Source organism: Leopardus geoffroyi, chromosome E1 (genome assembly GCF_018350155.1).
Source record: "Leopardus geoffroyi isolate Oge1 chromosome E1, O.geoffroyi_Oge1_pat1.0, whole genome shotgun sequence".
Classification (NCBI taxonomy): Eukaryota; Metazoa; Chordata; class Mammalia; order Carnivora; family Felidae; genus Leopardus; species Leopardus geoffroyi.
The window spans coordinates 6614420-6624951 of NC_059330.1; the positions used below are offsets into that span (position 1 = coordinate 6614420).

At 45.9% G+C, this 10532-nt stretch overlaps 1 protein-coding gene across 5 annotated transcripts in view; it reads left to right on the forward strand.

The window, feature by feature from the left end:
• The window catches only part of MYOCD (myocardin), a 108607-nt gene extending 103405 nt beyond the window's left edge, over positions 1-5202 (forward strand). For all 5 annotated transcript variants that reach the window (XM_045487408.1, XM_045487407.1, XM_045487409.1 and 2 more), the window contains 2 exons: positions 1962-2019; positions 4285-5202. In XM_045487408.1, the coding sequence (XP_045343364.1) occupies positions 1962-2019; positions 4285-4838 (612 nt within the window). In that variant the 3' untranslated portion in view covers positions 4839-5202. The remainder of the gene's footprint in view (positions 1-1961; positions 2020-4284) is intronic.
• The last annotated feature ends 5330 nt before the right edge of the window (positions 5203-10532 follow it).

The window sequence follows — 10532 nt, forward strand, 5'->3', positions numbered from 1 at the left end:
ATCCAATGATCTTGGCAAAGTATTGATGACTGTCGTATACTCTACCGTCATTTATGTTGGGAAATTATCCAAATAAAAAGTAAAAACCAAAAAGAGAGAGAGAGAGAAAGAGAGAGAGAGAGAGAAGCACTAAATGATCTCACATTTCAAATGGTTTGAGCCCGGATCAAGTATCAGATGGCCCTTTGTATGTGCCCAACCTAGCAAGGACGGTCTACGTCAGCTGCCACATGCTGGTGTCCCACAGAGCCAAATCAGCTTGTAGTTGAGTCTCACTTGGCTGCAAGAGTATTTTTAAATGTCAGGAGATTTTATGCAAAAAGCGGGCTTTCTCACTTCGGAAAAATGAGAGGATCTAACAATGGTGGAGCCACGTTTCTGCCAGAGGACAGTCACCTGAAACAAAGTATCCGCTGCGTCTTTGAACCACAGCATGGTTCCTGCATTTTGTCCCTTCTTTCTTGTTCTATATTGGGTTCTTTTACATTACCTGTCAGACCCTGTGGACACCTCATGCCTCCTGGACTGGCAAACGATTCATTCTTTGAGCAGGGCTCCCATCCGTGTTGATTACTGATGCCTCTGTTTATTTCAGAGTGGGCTCTCAGGGGAGTGGGATACGTATGTGTCTCTCTTCCCCCCATTTCCTACCCCTGGTATCTGTAAGCACCAACTGATCCTTTATGGCTTCCAGAGAAAAGAAAATGGTCAAGCAAAGTGGACTTCCATCAACAAGACTCTACCGAATCATTCAGATGAACCATAGGGAAGGGGTGTGGACACTACATGTGTCAATGGGTTCCACAAGCTATTGCGATGATGCCCTAGGAAAGTATGAGCCACGTTCTTGGGCCACAACCACAGCACCCAAACAGGAAGCAAATCCAAGTCACTTCAGAGTGGCCAAAAATGGGTATACTATCTGTGGATTAAGATGCCTCGCTCCTGGAACGGAGACCTCTCAAAGGACCGGACACGCTCTGAGAGATGCTGCTAGGAGCACTCTGCCTTCTTGTCCCCTTCTCTTGTTGTAGTAAATTGTTTCATTCAGTCCTTTTCCTGTCTGAAATTAACCTTGAGCTTCAGTCGCACAGTCGGTTACCATCTTGCTCGTGGCCGCTTCATTCACAAATGGTGGAAGCATCCCGTTAGTCTGCTGACAGATGAATGGTTATCCAAAATGCAGTGAACACACACAATTAATGCTAGTCAGGCCTAACAAGGAAAGGGATTCTGACAGGTATTGCAACATGGATGAGCCCAGAGGACATTATGCTCAGCGAAGTAAACCAGTAACCAAAGGAAATATACTGTGTGAATCCACTTATAAGAGGGATCTAGAGTTGTGAGATTCCAAGGAACAGGATGCAGATTCCTAGGAACAGAAAGCAGAACGAAGTTGTCAGGGACTATGGGGAGGAGAATGGGGAGTTCGTGCTGAATGGGGACAGTTCCAGTTTGGGAAGATGAAAAGTTCTAGAGATGGATGGGGGTGAAGGTGGCACAATAACGTGACTGTAGAGGCACCTGGGTGGCTTGGTTAAGCGTCTGACTTCGGCTCAAGTCGTGATCTCGCAGTTTGTGAGTTCAAGCCCCGCGTCATGCTCTGTGCTGACAGCTCGGAGCCTGGAGCCTGTTTTAGATTCTCTCTCTCTCTCTCTCTCTCTCTCTCTCTCTGCCCCTCCACCACTCATGCTCTGTCTTTTTCTCTCAAAAATAAATAAAGGAAATAAATAAATAATGTGACTGTAAGGTATGCAATGTCACTGGACTGTCTGCTTGAAAAAACGATGAAGATGGTAAATTTTGTGTTGTGTGTATTTTTATCACAATTTGAGGGGGAAAAAAATACCCTAACCAAACCTAGTTCAAAAACCTGTAGTCCTGTTCCTAATGGTTTCCCACAGAAGAGGGAGCCAACCTTCTAACCTCTCCGTTCTCTTCTGCTTAATTTGCAATAGCAGGTGACTCGGAGTCAGCAGATAGATGATCTCCTGGATGTCCTCATTGAAAGTGGAGGTAAGACTGCCCGTCTTGCCCATTGGAACGCCCGGTACCTGCATGTGCTCTAGACAGTGGACCCTCAGGACCAAGGTCGGATGCTCACCAAAAGCCATGGATGGGTAGAATATCACTGCATGGGAGCTCTCCGTCCACGCTGGAGTGGGGGAAAGAAGGCACAATGGATGATTTGTCCCCCTGCCCAAAGAACTTGCTCACCAATCATTTGACCCTATTTACCCTACTTCCCTAAGTGTTTTGCCTTGTGACCTCATTTCTCTTGGCTCTTCTAATCCCAGTCTCCCTATAACAAGAGAGCAGATAAAGCAAGTTTTGTGCCACGTCCTCGAAATGAAATTCAATCAGTGATCTCCCACTGGATGGTCTGTTCAGGTGCAGACATCATGCACGCTTGCAACACCACCAAAAAAATGATCAACGTGTTCTTTTGGGCTCGTTTGCAGTGATTCATTTATTAGCTTTTAAAAATGGGTATGCCTGGGTGGCTCAGTCGGTTAAGCGTCCGACTCTTGATTTCGGTTCAGGTCATGACTTCATGGTTGGTCGTGAGATTGAGCCCCTCATCGGACTCCAGGCTCAGCGTGGATTCTTAGGATTCTTGGAATTTTGTTTCTCCTTCTCTCTCTGCCCCTCCCTTCTCACATGCATGCACGCATGCTCTCTCTCTCTCTCAAAATAACCATAAAAAAATAATAAAGTTTCTGAGAAGGAGTAGGCAGGCATTTACTGGCTCAATGCTGCACCAGACAAAGACTACCTTTATGGAGCTCACGGTCTGGTAAGGGAGATGGAAAACAGGAGAGTGAACAGGCAGTTTCTCCATTGTGTGTAGCAAGAGTAAGAAGGAACAGATGGTCACAGGAGTCTGTATCTTTATAACTTTTGTGATGGAAAGATGAGAGGGACTATCAGACACCCCCCCCCCATATTTCTTTTATTTATTTATTTTGGTGGGGAGCAGAGAGAGCAGGAAAGAGAGAATCCCAAGCAGGCTCTGCACTGTCAGCACAGAGCCTGACACGGGGCTCGAACCCACGAGCCATGAGACCATGAGCCAGAATCAGATGTTTAATTGATTGAACCACCCAGGCGCCCCCACCCTTATATTTTTAATGAAGCATATGGCCCAGTCAACAAAGGTGAGGGTGCAGGAGGGGAGCACGGGAGATTCAAGCACAGAAGAGCAATCATGAATCAATCACAAATGAATGGAGTTTCCTAGAGAAACACAGTGGGATTGCTACGCTGTATTGAGTGCCAGCTGTAGGCTGGTCACCTTGAATCTAAAGTGAGACCAGCCAGCTCTGTTGTGTCATTTTTCTCTTGCAACCAAGATTCGTTCAGGTGTGGAGTTTTGCCAAGGGAATATGGGGCAAGGGGATTGCGCGTATATGGGGCGCCTGAGTGGCTCAGTCAGTTAAGCATCCGACTTCAGTTTGGGTCATGATCTTATGGTTCGTGGAGCCTGCTTCGGATTCTGTGTCTCCCTGTCTCTCTGCCCCTCCCCCACTTGTGCTTGCCTCTCTCTCTCTCAAGGATGAATAAACATTAAAAAATAATTTTTTTAAAGGTACTTTAGGGGCACCTGGGTGGCTCAGTCGGTTGAGCATCCGACTCTTGATTTTGGCTCAGGTCATGATCGTGGGATCGAGCCCTGTGTCAGGCTCCAAGTTGATCATGGAGCCTGTTTGAGATTCTCTCTCTCCCTCTGCGCCCCCACCCCGTTTGCACGTTCTCTCTAAAAAATAAAATAAAAATAAAAATAAAAAGTACTTTAAGTCTATCCAGCTCTTAAAACCAAGATGGAGTCCTTCTATGTGACCTAAAATAAGTTAATTATCTTAATCACCAGGACCTGTTCCTTCCTTAATATTTATCTTGGGGCCAACGGGTCAAAACAGGTCAAAAAGCTAGAGATGGCCCTTGACTCCACTCTTGACTTTGTACCTCCAAATCTAAAACACACACTGTCAGGGCATCTGGGTGGCACAGTCGATTAAGCATCCAACTCGGCTCGGGCCATGATCTCACGGTTCATGGGTTTGAGCCCCGTGTCAGGCTCTGTGCTGACAGCTCGGAACCTGGAGCCTGCTTCGGAGTCTGTGTCTCCCTCTCTCTCTCTGCCCCTCCCCTGCTCATGCTCTGTCTCTTAAAAGTAAACAAACATTGAAAAAAAATTTTTTTTAATAAAAATAAAGATCCCCGCTGTGTAGCATCTCCATTGGTAGTAGTGTAACAATCCCCCTTGTGTTTTGCCAACAGAAATGCCAGCTGATGCTAGGGAGGATCATTCATGTCTTCAAAAAGTCCCCAAGATAGCTGGGTCTTCCCGAAGCCCTAACGCCGCCCTCTCCAAACCCTCATCTTCAGGAGGTCAACTCTCCTTCGATCACTATGGTACCGACAGTGATGAGCACCTTGAAGTCTTATTAAATTCCCAGAGCCCCTTGGGGAAGGTGAGCGATGTGGCCCTTCTAAAAATCGGGCACGAAGAGCCTCCTTTTGACGGGATAATGGATGGATTCTCCGGGAAGGCAGCAGAAGACCTCTTCAGCACGCACGAGATCTTGCCAGGCCCCCTCTCCCCGATGCAGACTCAGTTTTCACCTTCCTCTGCAGACAGCAGTGGGCTGCGGCTAAGCTTCACCGAATCTCCTTGGGAAACCATGGAGTGGCTGGACCTTACTCCACCCAGTTCTACACCAAGCTTCAGCTCCCTGGGCCCCAGCGGCCCCAGCATCTTTAACATTGATTTCTTGGACGTCACGGATCTCAATTTGAATTCCCCCATGGACCTTCATTTACAGCAGTGGTAGATAATGTCTGATGAAGAGGTGCTTAGGCAGACCCATGGGGATGCCATGGGGAAAATCACACAACCAAAAACGCTCCTATCATCCAAAAGGAGGAAGAGGTAGGCGAGGAGAAGGAGGAGGAGAAGGAGGAGGAGGAGAAGGGGAGAAGGAGAAAATTAAAAAGACACGATGGAGACTTCTGTGACAGTCAATGAGAGCAAATAGGAGTCTTTAGATCTATGTAAAATGTAATATTTACCAACGTGCAGTAACTGTTCATGATTTCAGCTGTGCACTCAGATATGTGATTTCTGAGATCAAGAATGCCAAAAAAAAAAAAAAAACCTAAAATTCTTTCACTGCCTTTTCAAACACCAGTGTTTTTGTAGCCCATAATTTTTCTCAGGCATTGTTTGGGCGTGATCACGCTTCATATGCTTTTCTCGTGAATTTATACTGTGGAAAGGAAATGTAGCTCTTTTGGAGTACAGGGAGTATAGCATAACCATCAAAGTCTCTGGAAGATTCACTCAGTGGTGGAGGCTGTGTTTCAGCACCCCCTTCCCTGTCTTTCCAAATAGAAGTCAGGCCCGACTTCAGTTGGGTGCTGAGATAGAATAGAGGGACAGAGCCAACCCATTCCCAAGGAAGTGGAATCAACTCGGTGTCTCTTGGCCACAAAGCTGCCCCATTGGGGTGGTTCCAATTCTGGACCCAGGATTCCATGTGGTCACTGATAACAATGAACCTATGTTTGGTCCACCCAGAATTTCCCTCTTTCTCAACCAGTAGCCCAATCACTCCTGCTGTCTCTGTGGTGATAAGCACCACAAAACAGCCAAGAACGTGAAAGCAAACAAAAACCAAAACCCCCTGCCATATGGAACATTCCCCAACACAACCCCCCTTTAGTTTCAAAGACTGGAGATGATCCCATGATCACATGGGAAGAACATCTCTAACTTCGGGAAGCCATGGCGGGATCATTCAGACAAGCTATAGAGAACACTGTTTCACGTGTCATGAGAATAAACACCATGGATTACTATAGCCGGATGACTAATTATGGAGGTCCAACTTTTCTTGGAGGGTGGAAGGGGGCCCACCTGTTTTATCTTCTCCCACTGCACTTTTCTTTCAAGATACCAATCTTTTCTTGCTCCCCTTTTGAAACTCCTTCTTTTTCTGCCCCAACTTGGAGAGGAGAGGACTCCAGATCTAACAAGGTGCCATACCCCTAATAAGCCATATTTTAAAAAGCTAAAACTCCCAGGCTCTCCTGGAGAACTCATTCTCCATATGCATAATTTGCTTCAAAAAGCCGAAAGAATGTCCTTGCAGTGAGGGGGGAAGGATAACCTTGGGGTCCTCCGTCCCAAAGCTCATTCTTCAGTCATTTGATTTACTGCAGTCATCAATTTGGGTGGTTCAGGGGAAATTGGAAATTATTACGTTGTAAAAATAGATGTGAACGATATTTACCAGGAGAGAGGATTTCAGGTCTTGGTGGTGAAAGGAAACAGAGTCGCACATGGAAAACGAGGGAAGGAAGAAAGACAATTTTTCTCGTGTGCGTTCCTCATTATCTTGTGCTTTTGCTGGGAGTTGTTTTCAGCTCAAGTGGCAAGGCAGTCTCTCTAAAGCTCACTGTGGCTCCCAGCTCACCGTTTTCTAGTGTTGCATGCTGTAGAAAATAGCTATTGCTGGTTTGGTTGTTGTTGTTGTTGTTGTTGTTGTTGTTGTTGTTGTTGTTTTAATTTAAATCACTAAGGCACTGTTTTCTTCTTTTGTAAAAAAAAAAAAAAAATTCACTGTGCACTTACGGAGAAAATAACCAAAAATGTTGTGATTTTAGAAGTTCTCTCTTGGAGAAACCAAAGATTTAGAAGTCATTCCATTGTTACCTTGTAAACATGTGTGAACACAGAGTGTTTTTGGTGACTAGTAATCTGAAAGCTTCCAGAGCTTATGGGGGGGCAGGGTAGGTATGCATATGTGTATAGATATATACAGATGCATATGTCTGTGCGCATATGTGTGTGCATATATACAGGGATATGTATATATCTATACATATATGTGCAGTGTGTGTCTCTTGAAAAGCAGTGACACAGAGTCCTGTACCAAAAGCCTTTGAAGCCCCAGTTTGCTGTGAAATACTTGGCCTTTGTCACTACGAGTTCCCGATTAATCAACCAGACTCTACGTTGCCTCCCTGTGAATGACTAACAGTTCCAGCTCAGTGACTCACAGCCACTTGCTTACCATGAACACGCTCATCTTGACAAAGAATACGGATGTGAAAAGACAGAACTGCTCCCCCATTAGTGATACAGTCTCTCGTAGAAAAGCATCAAAGGGCCATGAAAATCGTTTTTACATTCCTTGATCTGCATTGTGCTTTAAGAGATCCACGTGCTAAGTTCTGCATTTTGCGGTTCACGTCAGTCATCGGAACCCAAAATCTAGAGGGGGAGGAAAGAATCCCTAGTGTTTTCTGTGAAGCCGAGGATACGGGGAAGAAAACTTTGTTCGCGCATTCCTCACGTGTGCTTATCCCTCGGAGGTCAGAGTTTTATTTTGGATCTTGACCAAGCTTGCTGGTCAGCCCATGTTTCATGTGCCCCCACGTTGTACCATTTGTATGTTTATGTTTTCTCCCTTTGCTGCCTTTGGAAAACAAACTCACAGTGTCCCTACTCTGAGACTCTGGCCTGAGCGTTAATTATGGTTCCCTTTGGGTATTTCTAGCGGAAGGACTAGACTTGGTCAGGAGGCCGCTGTGCTTTGTAAGACTGTGCACTGTCACGGAGACCTTTTTAAGATATTACCAGCACCGATACGCAAGCATCACAGCCGACAAGAGATACTTGCTATTTCCAACCAACACGCTTCACACAGAGCAGACCCTGGATTCTTGGCTTCAGCCCCCCTCCCACAGGCTCCACACCATATTCGCTGTATCTCTCCGTAGAGCAGAAGTGAGATACACGGTAGAAAATCAGGGATATAGCTGAGAAAACATCGAAGAAGTTGGCTGCACGCAGTGGATCGGATAAACCATGCTAATTCATCTGTCTCCTGTTGGGAGTGTTTAAGTTCTTTTAGACTCTAAGGACGTCCTCTTTTCTGGGGACCAACCAACCGGGCATGACTGGGAGATGGACAGAAGAGACTTCTGAAGATGGCCACCAAGTTTCTTAATGCTCTTAGAGCCTGAAAACAACCATGGGTCGTTTTCTTGAGACTCCTGGGACCCCCGTGGTGAAGCAGACCTGCAGACACAGACGCCAATGTTGCTGCAGCCACATGGGTTCTAATGGTAGTTACCAACAGACTCCGAAAATTCATCTGTGCAAATACTTTCTCGTTAAGCCAGTGCTTAGTAGTATTAGCCCTGCTACTAACAGTGTTATTGAGACAACATGCATTCTGTTATAAGGGGGAGAGAGAAGAAGGGAGGGAGGGAGGAAGGAAGGAAGGAAGAAAGGAAGGAAGGAAGGAAGGGAAGAAGGAAGAAAAGGGAGGGAAGAAGGAAGGAAGGGAAGAAGGAAGGATGGAAAGAAAGAAGGGAACAAGGAAGGAAGGAAAGAAAGAAGGAAAGAAGGAGGGAAGGGAAGAAGGAAGGAAAGAAGGAAGGAAGGAAGGACAGAAGGAGAGGAAAGGAGGAAGGGAGGAAAACCAAGAGTGTCTCCACCTGAATAGTCAGGGGTCTGTGCACTGGTGGCCTTAGCCATTCAAAAACATTTATTTCCAATCTGGAGAAAAACAAAACAAAACAAAACAAAACACCCTACCCTAAGCATTCAAGACAGTCCTTCTCAAAATTTATTTAAGCTCCATCTGCTCTTCCAGAAGCAAACGCCGGTCTGGCTGAAAACGCCCGCATCAAGTTTACTCACCCAGTGGACAATTCCCTGACGTATGACCTACGCAAAAGCGCACGAATCCCCAGACATCCACTACTAAACTGATAAAGTACGGATAGTTCAGATTCCGTGATGGGGAGCTGCTGTTCGTGTAAGGAAGAACACTGGGAATGTCCTAGCCCCGAAACCAGAAACCCCTTAGCTCTGAATTTTTAAAAAGTGGGGGGAGGGGCTTCGTTTTTCCAGAAGGGAGAGTAGAGGGCCCCTTTTCTGCCAAAACCTATCACCTGCACAGACATTTTTTTTTCTTGTCTCTGAGATCCAACAGCCATAGCATAGCACTTGGCAATCTTTCTGTATCTCCCACCCCTGAGCGTTGGTTTTCATTGCTAGATACAGAAGCCCCTTGAAAATCAGGAAAGGGTTAAGGAAACTTCTGTCTTTTTTTCCATTCACTGCCTTTGGCTTTCATAGCAAGCTCTGGATGCAAAAGGGACACTTCCGGGGGAGGGGTGTCCGTGGGGAGCCACCACCCCTCAGGAGGAAATCACTTGGCCGTCCTCTTCAGGGCTTCATTCCTCACAATGGGAAGCCCTCAAGGGCTGGCACGCAGTTTGCTTGCCATCCAGTGTGTGAGAACTCAAGAGTGAAGACGGTCTGGGGCTTTCCTTTCCCTGTAAATCCAGTATAAACCAGCAGGGGGGCTCAGATGATGAATTTGCTAGTTCTTTCTTAGATGGATGATATCACTAAACACGCAGAGTCCAGGTCCTGAAACAAGACGGTCCTATGGTTCCGGGGCTGCTCAGGGTTGTGTTCAGGAGCTGGGTTTGATTCTAGAATCCACATTTTCAGAGGACCCCTGGCTAGGTGGAGTCTATGCCTGAGAAGATGATTTCAAGACATGGAAAGATCTGGGAAGAATTTCTCTATCATCTATCTGCCAGGGACCCACTGGGTTCAATAACATATAAGTGAGCTCCCTTTTGATTCTAGGGTTTGGCGATTCCCCAATGGATTAGGATGAACCAAACTCCTGACCATCTCTTGTGCTTCGTATAACCACCTGCTCCCATCAAGGATGCTGGTTAATGTGAGTTTCCTCTATAAATGGTTTCCCAGCTCCCAAGTGTTTATGGAAAGGCGGAGCATGATGGTGGGGATCCTGGATGCTATTCTAGTGTTTTCCAAAGAAAGAGAACCCACACTGCTCCCTGGAGCTCCCCTCCAGTTGGCCTGCAGTGAGGAAAGAGGGTGATGCATTGCTGGGTGCCTGAAGCCCTCCCTTGGTGAAACACAAAAGAAACGCTTTGCAAAGCAATCAGAAAAGCCAGCGTATGGTTCTCTGTGGGACCTGCCTATTGTTTTCACTTTGGTCTCCTTTGCTCAAGTATCCATTACCAGAAAGAAACGTGTGTTACCAGGAAAAGAAGCAATAGCTAAAATACCAAAGTTGGCATGTATTCTTTTTAAAAAATATATAAATATATTTTTAAATAAAATGTTTTATTTTGAAAAAGACCTGTGAGCTTTTTTTTCCCCCCTGATCGTATGATATCCCAGGCACTGTACCAGGCCCTCTACAGGTGTTTGTTTGTTTTTTTTTTTTCATTGTGTTCTCACAATGGCACCTTGAAACTATGATTATTACGCCCATTTTACATACGAAGAACTGGAGGTTCAGAGAGGCTAAGGAAATTGTTTAAGATTCTATACCAGGGAGGTGGGGAGTGGGGCACCTGACTGGCTCAGTCAGTAAAGCATGTGACTCTTGACGTCAGGGTTGTGAGTTCAAGCCCCACGTTGGGTGTGGAGCCTACTTAGTTAAAAAAAAAAAATTCTATAC